Source organism: Kwoniella bestiolae, chromosome 4 (assembly GCF_000512585.2).
Source record: "Kwoniella bestiolae CBS 10118 chromosome 4, complete sequence".
Lineage (NCBI taxonomy): Eukaryota > Fungi > Basidiomycota > Tremellomycetes > Tremellales > Cryptococcaceae > Kwoniella > Kwoniella bestiolae.
In genome coordinates, this window is record NC_089244.1 from 719,389 (window position 1) to 736,654 (window position 17,266).

The 17,266-nt window shown below is 46.9% G+C and overlaps 6 protein-coding genes across 6 annotated transcripts; 3 read left to right on the forward strand and 3 right to left on the reverse strand.

The window, feature by feature from the left end:
- Positions 1-1,023: 1,023 nt before the first annotated feature.
- Positions 1,024-2,342, reverse strand: I302_105827 (uncharacterized protein; the record flags this gene model as incomplete). The annotated part of the gene is made up of 4 exons (XM_019191579.1): positions 1,024-1,154; positions 1,262-1,625; positions 1,714-2,117; positions 2,183-2,342. 4 exons carry the CDS (start codon positions 2,340-2,342, stop codon positions 1,024-1,026), a joined length of 1,059 nt encoding a protein of 352 aa, XP_019046209.1.
- Positions 2,343-2,778: 436 nt separating this feature from the next.
- On the forward strand, positions 2,779-7,585 carry I302_105828 (uncharacterized protein; the record flags this gene model as incomplete). Its single annotated transcript, XM_065870150.1, has 18 exons — positions 2,779-3,381; positions 3,439-3,508; positions 3,639-3,698; positions 3,767-3,982; positions 4,047-4,335; positions 4,399-4,560; positions 4,625-4,797; positions 4,848-5,300; positions 5,371-5,524; positions 5,580-5,627; positions 5,688-5,829; positions 5,895-6,040; positions 6,114-6,419; positions 6,506-6,807; positions 6,876-6,918; positions 6,999-7,135; positions 7,239-7,382; positions 7,455-7,585. The coding sequence occupies 18 exons, from the start codon at positions 2,779-2,781 to the stop codon at positions 7,583-7,585; spliced, it is 3,579 nt and encodes a 1,192-aa protein (XP_065726222.1).
- A 624-nt stretch (positions 7,586-8,209) lies between these two features.
- Positions 8,210-8,712, forward strand: I302_105829 (uncharacterized protein; the record flags this gene model as incomplete). The annotated part of the gene is made up of 2 exons (XM_019191581.2): positions 8,210-8,311; positions 8,461-8,712. The coding sequence occupies 2 exons, from the start codon at positions 8,210-8,212 to the stop codon at positions 8,710-8,712; spliced, it is 354 nt and encodes a 117-aa protein (XP_019046211.2).
- Positions 8,713-9,001: 289 nt separating this feature from the next.
- Positions 9,002-12,691, reverse strand: I302_105830 (uncharacterized protein; the record flags this gene model as incomplete). Its single annotated transcript, XM_019191582.1, has 14 exons — positions 9,002-9,097; positions 9,215-9,388; positions 9,479-9,894; positions 9,961-10,301; positions 10,357-10,449; positions 10,518-10,786; positions 10,838-11,036; positions 11,090-11,436; positions 11,489-11,552; positions 11,608-11,689; positions 11,743-11,842; positions 11,906-12,279; positions 12,382-12,481; positions 12,581-12,691. The coding sequence occupies 14 exons, from the start codon at positions 12,689-12,691 to the stop codon at positions 9,002-9,004; spliced, it is 2,766 nt and encodes a 921-aa protein (XP_019046212.1).
- Positions 12,692-13,613: 922 nt separating this feature from the next.
- I302_105831 (uncharacterized protein) lies at positions 13,614-14,618 on the forward strand (the record flags this gene model as incomplete). Its single annotated transcript, XM_019191583.1, has 1 exon — positions 13,614-14,618. The coding sequence occupies one exon, from the start codon at positions 13,614-13,616 to the stop codon at positions 14,616-14,618; it is 1,005 nt and encodes a 334-aa protein (XP_019046213.1).
- Positions 14,619-14,830: 212 nt separating this feature from the next.
- Positions 14,831-17,186, reverse strand: I302_105832 (uncharacterized protein; the record flags this gene model as incomplete). Its single annotated transcript, XM_019191584.1, has 7 exons — positions 14,831-14,896; positions 14,961-15,111; positions 15,181-15,544; positions 15,614-15,639; positions 15,693-16,287; positions 16,355-16,580; positions 16,677-17,186. The coding sequence occupies 7 exons, from the start codon at positions 17,184-17,186 to the stop codon at positions 14,831-14,833; spliced, it is 1,938 nt and encodes a 645-aa protein (XP_019046214.1).
- Between the last annotated feature and the right edge of the window lie 80 nt (positions 17,187-17,266).

Here is a 17,266-nt window from a genome sequence, read left to right on the forward strand (position 1 = left end):
TCGTTGATACAGTATATCGATAGATCAGGTATTTTCTTTGTGTTATATCTTTGCCGGAGATAGCTTGTACAAAGATACATGTCGATGATACTGTCCGAGCTGACAGGTGCCCGCTGCTTCACACCACACGGAATCTTATTGAACCATATAGTCGACGGTTCTCACAAGGGACATACATATAACCCTCATAATTCTCCATCCCGTAAGTCGAAACAGAGCTTTCAGAAACGTAATGACTGGATTAAAGATCCTGAAAGTGTGTATCAGCCCTTTCGAGGAGATACTGAATGTACGAAGCCGATGCTCATTGGAGAACACATGATTCGTGGAGATTGTTCTCCCCATGAAAGATCGAAGGTGTCCTGAACCATCCCCTGCCTCTATATGATCCTTCTGATATGCCCCGACCTGCTCATTACTTCGAGAATGCTCTATCGGAGGGCCTTGCCTTGAGTTTGATGACTGGTCTTGAGGTACATCAGTGATGCTCGAAGAGGCTGTATTGAATGGGTACGATGTGAGGATAACAATCTGTGAGCTGGGGAGAGAGATAGACATTATGGGAGTGGTTCAGGTGACATTTTTGGGAAATCCGAATAATACGAGAGGAAATTGTGCCTTTGTGGTATCGAATTGGGATTGAGATGGATTTTTGTGTTTGGGTGTGAATCAATCCCGAGCTCTGACTTCTACAAGCACTACCGGGACCAGAAACGATCGTCACGAGTCGTTCATCGTCCGGACCTCGTGAAAGGACTGTGGAATGAAAGGACATCTCATGTGGGCACGAAATGAAAGGACGTCTTCCAAAAAGGACTTCGCATCTTCATGGTCTTGTGCGAGGTTTATGGGTATAATCTACTTGGCATAATCAGTGCATTCTACTATCTAATGCTCATTCTCATGCAGTGAATGACCATCTCGTATCTTACGGAGCTAATATCCAACACAATGAGACATGATCCAGGAAGGATCGTTTTACTCCTGATATTCTTCTCTCCCTTCTGGCCTATATTCGTAATCTTACATCGGCATCACGTTTGCTCCGAGAGGTTCTTTCGGATGCGTTGAAGGAGATTCGATGGGTTTGTGGGATGATGTGGGGTTTAACCAGCTGGCGACGGCTTCAGCTACGAGTTCGGAGTTCTCTTGTGCTGTGAAACATAGGGTATCAGCTCACTCCTGGAGTACTCGTGAGACAATCAGGTAGGGCTGAGCTGAGCGGATCAATCACACTCATGTGGAAAAAGCGTTAACTCACTCAAACAAAATGCGTGTGGAACCCCATCTAACACCTTCACTCTCCCACCCTCCTCCCCACCCAGCGCATCTTGTACCAACGGTCCATCCCTCCCAACCCAACCATCAAGGTTCCCTTTTGCCCAAACTCCGTATAGCCCCTTCCCACCCCCATGCTCTCGTGTATTCTGCAATTTGAACCACTCTAAATCCGGATCTCTTATCAGGTCCATCTCCGATCTTGAGAGGTGTAAGACGTGTTTGATCACTTCCGATGAATTTACGAGGGACACCGAGGTGGGCGGTAGGGATGTGTAAGGGAGTAGGGGGCGGATGAGGGGTGAAAGGAGGGGTAAGAGGGGTTTGAAGGGGCGGTGGAATATTGGCTAATACAGTCATTACAACTTATCAGCTGATATTGTATGGCATTATGACGATGACGATGTAGCTGAAATGGAGAAGGTGATAGCTCACCCATAACGTCCATCCATTCCATGTATTACTTATCCACCCCAAGGTAGGAAACAACAGAAGCCCACTTTCGACTGGCCATTCTTGCTCATTGGGACTGGTATTGACTTGCTTCATAACTTCGCAAGTCAGCCACGCACCAACCGAGTGACCCATCAGACTCAATTTGGGCTTATCGGAGGAGGTATTGCCATCCTCGGTGGACCATCCGTCGAGGTAGGTTCGCAGGGATTGAACAAGTTCGATTTTGGATTCTAGTTGTTGGGGTAAGTCCAATGGATCTTTGGGAGAGGGGATGGTGGTTGAATGACCTATGTGGGATGTGGCTAGGATGGCGTACGAGGGAGGGAGGAGGGATTGGAGGTGGGTTAAGAAAGGGGGGTAGTAGCCTAGTAGACCGGGGTTGCCTGGTACATTGCGACTGGGTCAGTAATGCTAAGTGATAGAGAGGATAAGATTGAACATGGCTTACCTAGGATGAAGAGGATGAGGTGACTTGGTGGTGAGCTGGTACCTCGTTGAGCAGGCCAGTAGTTGAGCTCTACCTCCCCACTCTTGTCTTTGAATGAGCAGGGTAAAGGGAATGAGCTAGTCGTAGTTGTCTGTCGGAGAAAAGCGAGTCGGTCGTCCATTGTGGTAAAGGAGCGTGAGTGTGTGCTTGATGTGATGATTCGTAGACTAGGTCTGGGTCTAGCAAAGGAAAGAGATCTGAGCGAGTGTCATGAGCGTTTCAGCATTGTTGCAGTACTGTCTCAATCAGATGAGCAGGCTATATGAGAAGACGATCCCTTGCTACTTTACTATCGAATGCACCGGACGTGATAGGTGGAGGGACGAACCGTGCACGGTTGACGTCAACCGGCGGTGGTTTTCCCCCCGATTGACGCGTAAAAAGTTGGAACATGACTCTGCGACTACGCGTTGACTTGTTCGATATATGGGTTGGCCACTTGTATTCTTCACTTTACATCTCCAATTTTATCCCTCCTCTCCTATTCTCATTTACAAAAGGAAAGTGTAGCATAACCCAACCTACGCAGGCTGTCGTTTCCTCTTCAGTCAACCAAAATGGACATCGACGAAGAATCTTCAATCCCCTCCAAACGATCCTCTCCCGATCTATTCTTCCCAGTATCCGATTCAGAGGAGGAGGAAGATGTGATAATCGCATCTGGAGCACTGGCAGGTCCTTCATCATCAGCTATCAACCCTCCTTCCACAGCTACTTCAACCAGGACCAACGGTAATAGCAACAATCGTAAAACCCAGCAATCGCAGGAAGTATTCGGTTCACAGAATAGCGATGATATAGTCCCCCTAGATATCAAGCCAACTTCATCCAACATTGCAGGACCATCAAGAATCAAAAGGAACCTTTCTTCCTCTCCCCCTCCTTCGGCTATACCGAATGATTTCGATCAAGGCTATCTAGGTGAATTCGTATGCGAGGGGTGGAGTTTATCAAAAGGGAAAGGATATTGTTCGCCAGGGAGTAAAGTGGTGTTCGAACGACCTAAACCCAAGTCTCAAGTCGAAGAGAAAAGCACTATCAGAGATACCAAGGGGCCTGCGAGATTGGTAAATGGGAAGGTAGTGGGTGCCAAGGGGAAGGTGATAGGTGGGAAACAGGTTACGTTGGGGTCGATGATGAGTAAGAAGAGTAGTCCTGCTGTAAGTTAGCTTTGTACTTATCATGAAAAGGACTAGCTGATAGGGATGTGGTCGTAGCCCCCGAAAAAGACGACGGGTAAACCTGTGGTAGATTCGATTATTAGATTTAGGAATGATCGTGGATTCGGTGAGCTGAAGCGATCTGTTCGGAATTTTACATCATCAGCTGACTTTCCTCTCCTTATTCGCAGAGGGTAAGCAGACATATTTTGGGTGGCTACATCCACAAGGAAATAGCTTATATTATAGTGCTGTAGTCGGAAGATTGTCAGTCCAAGAAGCAGGATTCTTGACTCATCTCTTAGACACCGGCGTCAGTGAGTAGCATCGCTCTCTTGACGGTTCCATGGAGATCGTACCGCTGACGAAACCCACTTCCCTCTAGTTTCTTTGACTGGTCATGTGATAGACTGTCCTCTCAGTCTTTCAACAGGAAGTACGATACTCCTCAATGTCAAGGTGTTCCTAGCTCGTAAGGCATTTGAGAATGTTGAGAAGAAGGATGAGCGAAAAGAAGAAGGTACATTCTGGCAGGAGCAGAAGGAGACCACAGAGGAGGAAGCTATGAGAAGAAGGAAAGATGCTTTGGGTGCTTTGTTCAGTGAGCTTTGTCTCGACCAAGTGTCCTCACCTAGTGCTGTAGCTTATACCTATCCTGTCTATAGGCCGAATTGGCGTAAAGCCAATACGTTCGAATGCTTTGCTACTCGCTCAGAAGAAGAATGGCGCAGCAGTCATTAACGAAACCTCCCTTCAACACTTCTCAGATTCACCTAAACCCAAACGAAGTCCTTCTCCATCAAAGGGCAGTAATGGTACAGCATCTGAGAAGGGTAAAGGGAAAGCTTCAGCAGCTAATAGCGATAACGAGGAAGAAGAGGACGAGGATAGTGGAGATGAGGCTGAGAAGTTGGATGAGAAGCAGATGAATGAGATTGATGCGATTTATGCAAAGTGAGTCCTACAGCTATCTCGGAAGTGTCGACCGATTAGGTAGCTAATCATGCCTGACTGTAGAGCTCAACAAGGAGACAATCGCTTAGAAGAGAGTGACCCGCCCGAGTCCTTCTTGTATACGCTTAGACCGTATCAGAAGCAGGCTTTAACGTGGATGAGCGCTAGAGAGAAGGGTGATGAAAGTATAAGGGATAATCAGAGTTTGCATCCATTGTGGGAGGAGTGAGTATTGGCGTCCCTTCTGATATGTTATATACCCTTGGCTTACTTCACTCCTGTGTCTCAGATACGCATTCAAGAAGGAACATGTTGAAGGCCAACCCATCGAGATTGAAGACGAGGACGATTTCGTTGATCCAAGTCGGAAATTCTATTGGAACCCTTACAGTGGAGAATTGAGCTTGACTTTCCCTACGTCGAATACTAGAGCTAAAGGTGGTATTTTGGCTGATGCTATGGGTAAGTGTTCACAATCAGCGTATGAATATCTCGTTAATCTGCTCTGATAGGTATGGGCAAAACATGTATGATGGCTTCTCTCATACACGTCAACATCGACCCAGACATTTCATCTACTCCACCGCCAACTACAGCAGAAGATGAAGAGCCGGCATTAAAACGACCAAAGTTCAAGCAAGTTACACTATCAAACCAATGGCGAGCTATACCCACCATACCTAAGCCTACCAACGCCAACATACCCAGAGGGACATTGGTAGTCTGTCCTGTGTCATTAGCTTCACAGTGGCACGATGAATTGGGTAAAATGTCAGAGAAGGGGACTATCACCTCGTTTATGTGGTATGGAAACGATCGGATCGATATTGATAGATTACTTTCGCAAGAGGGGAAGAAGAAAGTGGATGTAATTATCACTTCTTATGGGACGTTGGCGAGCGAGTATCAGAAATGGAAGAAGAACAAGGACAAAGCTACGTATGAAGGGGGAAGCTTATATGATCGTGAGTTAGCTGAATCTCTCTCAAAGTTCCCCAAAGAGTTGAATAGCTGAATCAAGAAATCATGATACAGACGAGTTCCTGAGGATTGTACTGGACGAGGCTCATAACATCAAGAATCGGACTGCTCAAGTGTCGAAAGCGTGCTACGAGATCAAAGGTCAGAGGAGATGGGCGTTGACTGGTACCCCTATCGTCAACAGGTTGGATGACCTGTATTCTCTCTTGTAAGCTTTTCGCCACCTGGGTTATTAGGATGCGCACAAGCTTACGACTGTACAGACATTTCTTACGGCTCGAACCATGGGGTCATTATTCGTTCTTCCGAAGGTGAGCTTTTGGCTACATCTTGGAATAGAATGGGGTCCCAGCTGACATCTCGACGGATAGTTTCGTCACGGTCCCATTCCTGAATCAGGACCCAAAAGCTTTGAATGTTGTTCAGTATATCCTAGAATCATGTTTGCTGAGACGAGAGAAGACAATGAGAGATAAAGATGGGAAGTTGATCGTGGACCTACCACCTAAGACAGTCAGTTGTCCATGTCTTTCCCATGCTTGAGGGGGAGGAATCAAGCTGAATGCTGTCGATAACAGGTTGATATACAAGTTCTGGATTTCTCAAGACCTGAAAGACAGATATACAAGCATCTCGAAGACAGGGCTAAGAGGCGATTCATCCAGTTAGATGCGGAGGGAAGGGCTATGTCGAATTATACGAGTATCTTGGCAATGCTCATGAAGTGAGCTTCGAACTTTGCTTTCACCTTCCCATCGTGCTGGGGTGTATTATATCAAGCTAACGGTGTATTCTAGACTCCGTCAATGTGTGGATCACCCACTGTTGGTGTTAGGCAAATCGACAGAAGATGACGAATCTACCGATAAGTTACTAGACGCCGAGACAGGCGATGAGAAGGAGAACCTGAAAGACTTGATCGCATTGTATGCTGGTGGTGCCAAGGCGACCCACAAGACCAATGGAGAAGACGTGGAGGAGGTGGACCATGCGTTCGCTGAGAGGGTTTTGAAGGAACTGGGGGAACAGGAGACCACACCGATTTGTGATATCTGCTCGAATGAGATGTTCGATGAGGTATTGTTGCCTTGTTACCATCGATGGTGAGTTGGCATACCGGAATAGCATATCGACCGAAGGGACTCTTCCAGTCTTGAGCGACTTGAGCTGATTCATTTTTGTTGTCTAGCTGCCAAGACTGCATAGTCAACTGGATAGGCACATGCGAAGACCAAAATAAACCTGCCCTCTGCCCTTCCTGCTCAAAAGGTCCCATCAAATTATCAGACCTCCGATCGATCCAGCGTAAACGCAAAAGGGTTAACCCATTGACTGGTATACACGAGGAAGGAGAACCTGGAGTGACGTTAGGCAAAGTGGATTTAGTACAGAGTACGAAGTTACGAGCTCTGGTGAGGAAATTGGATGCTATGAGGCAGGATGATCCGGAGGTGAAGACTCTGGTGTTTAGTCAATTCACTTCGTTCTTGGGTGAGTCAGCTTCCTTCCTTTGAACCGGCTGGCATATGGTGATAAGCTGATTTGGCGGGTGTATGTAGATTTAATCGAGACCACTCTGACCAAGGAGGGTGTCAAATGGCTGTGAGTTGATTTTCAGCTGCTCATTTCTGTTCTTCAGTATTGAAAATTCAGCTGATGTTCTGCATTCGATTCGCGTTTAGCCGATTCGACGGATCAATGTCTCAAGCTCAACGAGCAGCTACGATAGAAGAATTCGGTAAGAAGACGAAAGAACCGCTGGTTCTGCTGATTTCGTTGAAAGCTGGTGGAGTGGGGTTGAACTTGACTATGGCGAATCGTGAGTTTGTCATAACCTGCGTGCTTCTCTGTCCATCTCTTCTACACATAATGTGACTTTAGAATGAGATGGAGGTAATTGGCTGACTGTTCTTGTTACACAGACGTATTCATGATGGATACATGGTGGAACGAAGCGATCGAACAGCAAGCTATAGACCGAGTGCATAGACTGGGTCAGAACAAACATGTCTACGTGACTAGGTATATCATCAAGGAGACTGTCGAAAAGAGAATCATGAAGATACGTGAGTCAACATTTAACTTCGCCTGTACTGTGTATGGACAAATTCCTAATTCTGTTTGTTTTGATGCGATAGAACGATCAAAGACTGCGTTGGTCAACGCCTCGTTATCTGGTGGAGCATCGAAGGACAAAGGTGCGAGTTTAGCAGATATCAAGAAGATCTTTGGGCTGGACGAGGATGATAGTGAGGATGAGGTGTATTAGTAGACTCGCATCGACCATCAAACCATATGCATTGTACAGCATTTACACGTTACAATCTATCCATGTCCACTTGAACCAGCGTTACTCACATCCGCAGGGAGTGAACGAGAGGAAAGGCACACGGGTAAAGTGATAAGTACCGAAGTTTGCTCGAGTGTCCCTGAATATCCTCTTTACGTGAAAATAAGCTTTACATCCAGAAAAGGTAATACCAGTAGATCGCCCGACGCGACGAGTGAGACATGTAGAAAGTATAAATACACCATGCAAGTCGGAAAGAGGAGTGTCTCTCCCCTCTTCACTCAACTTCCTTCCTTCCTATCTATATTTCTATATTCCTTTCAACCTTTCAACCTTTCTATAATAGTTCAACAGGCTTGAACTCTTACGACCACGACCGATCCACCCATCTAATTCTTTAGTATCTTACTAAATCTTAGGAAAGGTCTGTGACCTTCTATCTTCAATACTCATCGTTCAACGAACCGAATAAATACGACTGGCTGGACCAACTACTCTAACCCATCGACAACATCTACAAACATCTCTTCGAGCCATCCATACGACTCATCACTCTACGACTCACGTATAATCAACCAAATCAAACCAACCTAATCTAGCAAAATGAGAATCCCTATCGCCTTGGCTGCTCAACTTCAATCTTCCCTTGCCTCCTCTTCCTCTTCTTCGTCAACCAGCGGAGAGAGCCTGAGTATAACCGGACCAGTGAGTTTCCCTCTCTTCCTCTTCAGCTATCCTATCAACTCTATACGCAATCATCTTCCCTTATGCTATCCAATCGCACCTTCCCTCCATACACCGTTCAATCGATATCACGCACATACACACAATACTAACCCCTCCCTGTGTTACAGTCAACCCTACACTCCTGCACGCCTTCCACATTCCACTGGACCCCCTACACCCTCTCCCTCATCGACCACACCACCTCCGAAGACGTCGAGGAGATGGTCCTAGTAACAGACAACAAGGCAACGTGGATAGTGGATATCGCCCCTGGTAGTAATATCACGTTGCTCGTCAGGGATGCAAAGGGGAATTCAGCGGAGAGTTTGAATTGGGTTGTGGAGGAGGGTGGGAAGGGTTGTTTGGGTGAATTGGATTAGGATTAGCTGGTCTAGTCTGATTTATCGAGTTGCTCGGTTTAGAGATGTTTGTACGGTTTACTATGAGATGATATGATTTTACGTTCGTTAGTTACGTCTCACAAACCCAGGAGACAGCATCTTTGTTAAGAGGCAACAGGTCATATGGGTTGACAATTGTTGATGGGCGGATAGCAAGAGTCGTGCTTGATGTGCTACGAGTGTGTGACAGATACTTTGGCCAGCAATGTGCTTCAATCTTAGGACTAATCCTCCGCATTATGCATTATACATCATACGCCATACATACTCATATCCTCAAAGTAGTCTGATGTAACCTCGTCACCAAAGCCAAAAGCGCTACGTTCTCTGATCCAGCATTGTACGTCACAGCGTCGAGGTGAAGCTATAGCACAAACCGATCAAATCAGCAACGTCCCTTTTTACTGGTTTGCCCATGAAATGAGTACTGCTCAAATGAAGAACACAGGTTCCGAGCCACAGAGAGAACGCATTCGCTCACCTTCGTGTGATGGTTAAAGTTGATCTCAAACTTGTTCAAAGCCGTCCACCTCGAATTCGCTTTGGTAGGTTCACTCTCACCTACGGGATCCGCCAGGAATTTGTTCAAAGCTGTGTTCAAAGATGATTGGTAGGATACAAAGACCGATATGGTCGTCATGAGTTTCGCGTAGATCTATTTTATCCAACCAGTCATTGCATCAGCTTTTCATCAGCCTGTTTATCCAGAGATAGAAGCTATTGTCCAAGAGAGACCACAACTCACGCTTAATAGCTTCGAAGTAGTCAGCATACACTGCTTCAAGCATGTATCTAAAAAGTCCACATGATCTTTGAGAAGCTGATCAACAGTTTGTACTTTTGCTAGTTTCGATTCCAAAGCTCTCCAGTTAGGTTCCAGCACTTCTCCTGTAGCGAACGCTAATACCTGTCGAACAAAGCTCAACATCCTTGATCTCAGAGAGAATATTCGCGATTTCCATTTCTCCATATCTTCGTTCCCGCAGTTATTCCTCCATGAGGGTGTCTTCTGTTCTAGCCACATGCTGGATAAGGCGGACTCCAAGTGGTGCAAGTGCAGTAAGAATCGGAAGATTAACTGATATCGCGTTATGGTCTTTCGAGAGATGACAAGGGATAAGGGGAACTTGACGGAGTAATCGAATGCCAGTGCGTCGATAGCTGTACCAATATCTCCGTCAGCTCCCCAGCACGTCATCTCCATGGTACTTCTGGTGGATGACTCACCCAGCAACGTCCTCTCCTTTTCAGACCGCCTGGTCCCCTCGTCCTCATGTCCATCTCCCATCGCGAAATCCAATTCTCCATCTTCAGTCAAAGATCCAGTCTTGCTAACAATCTTCAACAGCCACTCGTACAACCCTTGAGACTGCATGACGATCTTCAGATCATCCTTATATGGGTCATTCGAGCTCGAAGATGCTGGATTTCGAACAGCTAAATCAAGCAACGATTGAAGCTTGACCAGGGAAGTCGCCTTGGCGGGTTTACGAAGTTCTGTTCCAGCGAGATCGAGGAAGTTGGTAAGGAAATCGGATTGGTCGAGAAAGAAGAAATGTTTCATGGAGCTGAATGGAGCGTGATCAGCTAGGTATATGATGAGTTTCAGCAGACCGTATTTACCGTAGATGAGGTATCAGCTCCTGCTCCTCCACCATAAGCTTGAGAAGCGTCTTGTTCGCGTATATGTACGCATCTTCTATACGCTTATAAAACCTAGACTGACAGTCAGCTATGATCTGAACGCTGAATCCAGATGTACAGCTGAAGTGAACCATACTCACTTCGGCTCATTCATGACGACCATACCATCCCCTTCCTCCTCTCCCACCTCATTAGGTTTCTTCACCTCTATCCCACATTCCCGAATCACATTCAGATATTTCCCAGCAAGCAGTATCTTGTGTTTCCACGGCTGTAAGAATCCAGGTATACATGCTCCACCAGGTAGACGATTGCTGCCTGGTCTTGGAGGGGGCACACCTGCACCCAACGCTGGTGTCCCTTTCCCAGAAGCAACTTTGGTGGAAGTAAGGGACGAGCCATCGCGCAACTATGCGATCCTCAGCTAATGCTCTATTTCGAAACGAATCTGACAGCTCACTGTATATCTCCGTTCCCAATATTCGTCCGTATAATCACTCTCCAGCACACCTTTCGTTATATGTCCACTTTCCTTCACCATAAACTCATCGAACGGGTCTGACAGGTACCCCGTAGCTATCCACCGTACCAACATTCTGCAGTAAGGTTGAGAAGCATGAAGGAGCAATGTTGAATGTAGAGCCGATGCCGTAGGATCACTAACTCAACGGGTCAGCTGATAATCCTGTACCTCGTGCGTTTCCTGACTGACCCGCTCATGGTGGCTTCCCTCTCACATATTATCCCTAATACCTCTCCGCCTAAAACAGGTCCTCCTCCACCTATTAACCCTTCCTGGGCTTTCAGATTCTTCATCAGTCCCTTTAGACCTGCTCCTCCTAATCCCAGTTCTTCGGCCATACCGCCTAGACCATCGTCATCATCCGATACATCCGATGTGTCCTGTCCTGCTTCATCACTTTCCAGAGTCAAACACAGACCAGCGAGAAGCGACATGGTATGAAGTGTCGGGTGTAAGTGGAAATAGAGAGTCTGTAAGGTGAATGTCGGAGAGGATAAGAAGAGTGATTCGAGTTGAGCAGTGAGAACTCGGTATTCCTGATAACTCGGTCAGCTCCCATTGCTTCCAGTTACGCATGATGTAGCTTACTTTGAGCATTGCCCGTATCCCACTACTAAGCGCATGAGTCACCATACCGTATTCCGGCGAATTGCTATCCATACAACGTATAAGCCAAAATCTAGCACTTCCTGTGAATGTCAGCTCACCGAGATTCCATGGATGCTTCTACCGCTGTAAAGTACGTTGCCAGCGGCAGCAGCCTTTCCACGAGCGATAGTAAAGAAGGATCTATTCATATTGCGTCAGCTAAGAGAAAGCAAAATGACTCTAAATCAGCTGACCTAGCGAAGGATCCACTTTCCACCTAGCCCCTTTCGAAGCCTGCTCTTCATCTAACGGATCGTAGTCGTCGTTATACCGTATCAATGACCCTTCTACTCCCTAAATATTAGTCGGAATGTCAGCTAAGTTCCCATAGAAAACGGTCGTCAAGTCCTAGCTCACCTGTAAGACGAATAGCAGATCTTCGCATATCCAAGCTTCCTGGATCTCTATCGGTACACCTTCCAGTTCCCTTCCTTCCTCCACTTCATCAGGCCCGTCCGCCAGAGATAGCTCGGCGACTCTTTCGGGCAGCTTACCATTCCGCTTCCTGCTTTCTTGTTCTGGGGTAGGTCTTGCTGAAGAAGATGCAGAGGGAGGAATGGGAGCTGCTCGGGAGGTAGAGGGTCTAGGTACATCTCGATGTCTGGAGGAGGATGAGGAAGGTCGAGGTGGTTGAGCGGATGATGAGGAAGGTGCACGGTCTGATGTTCTGTTGGAAGGTGGTCGTTGGGTCTGGGCTGATGAGGACGGTCTTTCTCGGGACGATGGTCCGTCTGTCATTTAGTGAGAGGTATTTAAGGATCAGCCTTCTCCATATGACTGAGAGCAGGTGTTGAAGCTTGATGGAAATAGGATATGTCGGATCTTTCACTCACCTGCTCGAGCCAACAATCCACTTCCTTCCCCACTCTGTTCCAGCTCTTCCAGAATCGCATTAGGCTTGACTCTTCTAACAGATGCGAGAGTTCCCACAAACTATCCAGAGTCATTCAATCAGCTGTCAAGGATTTTCCTGCTCGGAACGGCTAGCTGAGGACCACCGCTAAGGGGTGTATGCCAGATGAAAGTACATACCTGATTCAACTCCCTATCGTTCAGACTGAACCTGCTCGAGCTCGTCCTCTTCCTTGGTTTCGGAGTAAAGGGGACGGTCGATCCAGACCCCGAGGGGACTCTTGATGACATGATGCTGATTTGCTTCTTCCCTTGCTGACTGTGTGATGCAATGTATAGCTAATGTTGAGGACGATAACTATAGCGATATTGATATTGACATTGATTTCCTCATGAACGCGTAGATTGAAGAGGAACGAGTGAAACGCGTGGTGTGGTTCATAATTTGATCCCGTTGTTTACAAGTTACCACAACTGCAGTAAACGATGGAGTGGGTGTGGCACCATTTGGGATACGGCATGATCAATGTTAGGGAGGATCAGAAACGATTTGCTCGATGGGGAGCAGTGACGTCCGCATGCAAAGGAGCAGTGTGGTAGAGAGGACAAAATCAAAGGTAGTCATCCCTGTGGGGTGCTACATCTTAAAGCTTACATAGAGCTCATCAAAGGATGGCTGAAACAGTTTGGGGTTTCCTTTCTTACACCTGCTCGCGTTTGATTTCTCGGTTGAGTATGATATCATCGTATGTCTTCAAGACATCCCAGGAAAGCTTGTATATATGCATGGATCCAGCTGAAAAATTGCAACTTGACCTTAATTGTCCTCTCATAGCAATCAAGGCCAAAACTATACCAAACAAACCATAAAACGAAAGTGCCCATCGCTCATCGAAACAAGCAGGGAACGACAGAACATCCGATAAACGAACTCCGCTACTCTTTGACCTTACCATTTTCCAGAAGACATCGAGGTATCAGAACCTGATTGTATCACATCAGTAAAGACTAAAATTTTGTAGATCGCTCCCCAATTCAGAAACTGGATTCACCCCAAAAGCCCTTCCAGTGCCAATCTATCCAAAGTAAAATGTACATCCAAAATATCCCATCCATCGGAATCTCCCAACTCCGGTAAGTCCCTCTTTCCCTCTCTGCGTTTCCTTCCCTTGGATAGACTCATACTAATGTGTTGACTCCACCGTCAAATCGAATGAAAAGAGACGACCTCAACCTCCTCTCCCAGCAAATCACCCATCTCACGCACATCCTCAACCCCTCTTCTCCTCCACCACAAACCCCCTATACGCCTCCAACACCTCCACAATCCCCTCATCGCTTATCCATATTAGTCTCTCTCCTCCCGTCACGTTTTCGCTCCCTGAAACGAAGAGGTAAGTATAGTACTATCGATGAGAAGCCTGTATTGGGGGATAGAAGAGGATCTAGCGATTCTGAAAGAACCCTGGTACCTCATGAGATCGACTCAAAGCTCACAAAGTATTTGAGTGCAGAGGAGATACTGAGGTACTTGGCAAGACCAATATCGGACTTACAAAAAACCAGTAACAAGTTATATCATTCACAAAATACTAATCAAAAACTCAAACCCAAGGAAAAACAGGACCTCATACTTATGTTCAGAGATCTATGTTCAAGACTTCTAGATCTCCTGGATTCACTGCGAATCCCCATGGATAAGGAGGGGAAGAACATCTTCGATGATCCGTCAGACAGCAACGATGATGGTGAAGACGAGATGCGTAATCTGATGATTCAAGCCCTAACCAAGAAAATCAATATCGAACTAAATCGATTCTCTTCACAAACTCAAACACACACGTTAAATCCCAAAACCCACAAGAACCCCTTCGTCCTTCACTCCACCTCCCTCACGGCCCCAGCCTCATTGTACACCTCCTCAGAATCAGGCTACGACTCAGAGATCCTCGTTTCGCCCGCGATATGTCAAGGGAGGGATAGTCTAAGTACACCTAGACCTATCCAACTTACCCATTCTATTTCAAACAACTCATTTCCTTCATTTACTTCGTCCGACTCTGACAAGACCTGTATCAGCACCGGTGCGAGTCCAAGTAATTGGGCGCAGAATTTAATTAGGTTGGGGTCGTATCAAGCTAGTTGGTTGTTCAGTAATACCCCTGTGGCTGTGAAAAAGCTCACCGGGGATAACGAGGAGAAAAGAACGCTGATTTGAGTGGTGTTCTTGAAGCAGTAAGAATGAAAAGGTAAAAACAAAGTATAATTGAAGTAAAATGGATAATGATGGTAGGAGATAGCCTCAGCAATCCGGTTATGATAGTGTGATATCTGTATACAATAGATGCATAATGTCCAATCCACGTACAGCAGACGTACACCCAAGCTCGACCATAACACATACACTTCTACTTGGTATCTCATACCGATCTACCCCAGTATCTCACCATCCCTCTCACCTCGATCAAATCTCTCCTCATCGAAATACGTAGCTCGCTACAAATCCAAATTTCATCAGCTATCCATCTGGGAATCTAAAATGGACGATAAGCTGACTCACAATCTTCCTACCTCCAAAGAACCTCCCATCCAATTCCTTCGTAGCTCTCCAAGCTCCCGCCATCCCAGAGAAGACTACGAATATCCTCAGACATTCCGACGGTTCAGGAGGAGGCGGTTCGACCATGTGCAGTACAACTCTTTCCACAATCCTACAACCACTCTTGCAATGAGCCTTGTCTCCTTGGCAGACACGATAACTCAGCTGGACTTAGACTCACCCATATTTACTACACTCCTCGCCAATCTCATCCCCCAACTCCTCATCTATCTCCTCCTCACTCCCTACCACACCTACCAAACAGATAATCCTACTTTCCTCGCCCCGCTTTCCCCTTTCATCTAGTGCTCTTGCATCCTCATTAGCATTAACTATCCTACCCCTCGAAGTGGGCGCCTGGACCCATTTCTTATTCTTCAGATTTGCCATTGCCGTCTTCTGCTTTGCTATCTGACGTTTGGATAGGGTTTCACCAGGTTTGGGCTGAGGTTGGTTAATTACGTGTTCTGCGGTGAGAGCATGGACGAGACCCTCATTTCGGATACCCAGAGTCGATCCTTCTTGATGACCCCATTTACGCATCACTAAGCACCGATAGACGTTAGCTAAGCATCTCTACGAGGGATCAGTTCCTGAGGAATATAAAAGCTCACTCTTCTCTGCGAATGTGCCATTACCACTACACATGCAATGTCAGCTTTGATGCTTTCCAAGCGGTACATCTTAGCTTACCTATCTTCAACAGGTGCAGATGCAGTCACAGGAGGGGGATCCGATGGACCAGCAGCGGCACCACCACCGAAAGCTCTGAACTTCGCTGCAATAGCTTCAGCAGCTTTCTTCCTATCTTCTAGCATCTTTGCGAAATCTTCCTTTTCCTTATCAGATGCCTCTGCAGCAGAAGTCGCAGCAGGTACAGGAGCAGGAACGGAAGAAGCGAATCCCGGAATGTCCGATGACGCTGCGTTTTGAGCGGGAGGCGCAAATTGAGGAGCTTGAGCGGAGGAAGAGGAAGGGGCGAAAGAAGGTGGTTGTTGACCTTGTGACATTGCCACTCTCCTCGCGTAGGCATCATCCCCACTTGCAGGTTGCTGGGACATCGCTGCTCGTCTTGCATACGCATCGTCGCCTGTTGAAGATGAAGTGGGATGAGATAATGCCGCTCTTCTGGCGTAGGCATCGTCGCCTGAAGAAGCCATTGCTGCTCGGCGGGCGTATGCGTCGTCCCCTGATGATGCTTGAGGTGTGGTCAGAGAAGGAGGTGGTGGATGATTTGGTGTTGAGGTGTTTTCAGAGTATATCTTGGGAGGAGCGAACATCTTGGGAGCTTTAGCATTATGGGAATTAGCTTACATCTCAGTTTGGGGAGAACAGTAAAGGCAAAGCTAACTTACCATCCCTCCTTGGTGCCTCCTCCTCACTATCAGTATAATAGCTTGATTCTCCACTACTCAGACCCTCGGCTTTTCTTCGCCTCTCTTCCACTAATTTCATCCTGCGTTCTTCTCTCATCCTCTTGCGGTACGCTTGGTATTCACCCAAATCGTTAGGTCTATTGGGATCATACTGTTCGTCAGGGTTGAAAGTCGATACGAAAGGTTGTCCAAAGTTGTTCCTCTTCTACGGACATGCAAAGTCAACGTTAGCATCGCTAAACTCTATGATACAGCAGGGGAAAGGATTGACAAAGAGATGTGTAAGATCTGGTACACCCACCTTCTTCTTCTTCTTCCTCTTCTTATCCTCCCCCTCCCTCTCCCTCTTCCCCGTCCCCGCACCCTTCGGAACAAGCGTCATAGCAGGCGCCTTCGCCAAAGGCAGCCCATCAGCTCCAAATTGAATCTCATCTTCTACATTCTGCCCTCCAGTCGAGATCCCCACACCAGTAAGAGAAGGTTCAGCAGAACGTATAATATCGGGTTTACTCTTCGTCACAATAGGTGAAGTACCGGAACTTGAACTTGATGCAATTGTCGTTGTGGTACTGGCAAAGCCTATAGGACGAGATGCGGTGAGAGGTTTGGGCTTATTCACTCTGGGTGCGAATTTGAGGGCTGCTGACCATTCGCCTGTCTTCTGAGGTTGGGGGGTCGAGGTGGGAGGTTGCCCTTGACCTGATGTGAAGGTTGATGAGGAGGGTTGAGAAGTTGATGTTGATGGTTTGCCTTCTTCCGGTGGGGCCGAACCCGAGGAGGAGGCGAACTTGATGCCTCCATACAGCGACATCGTGTCTCGTATGCTCGGGCTATCTGGTGGCTGTGAATTTTTTCAGTTGTGGTTGGTGAAATGTGAAAGCAAGAGCAGGA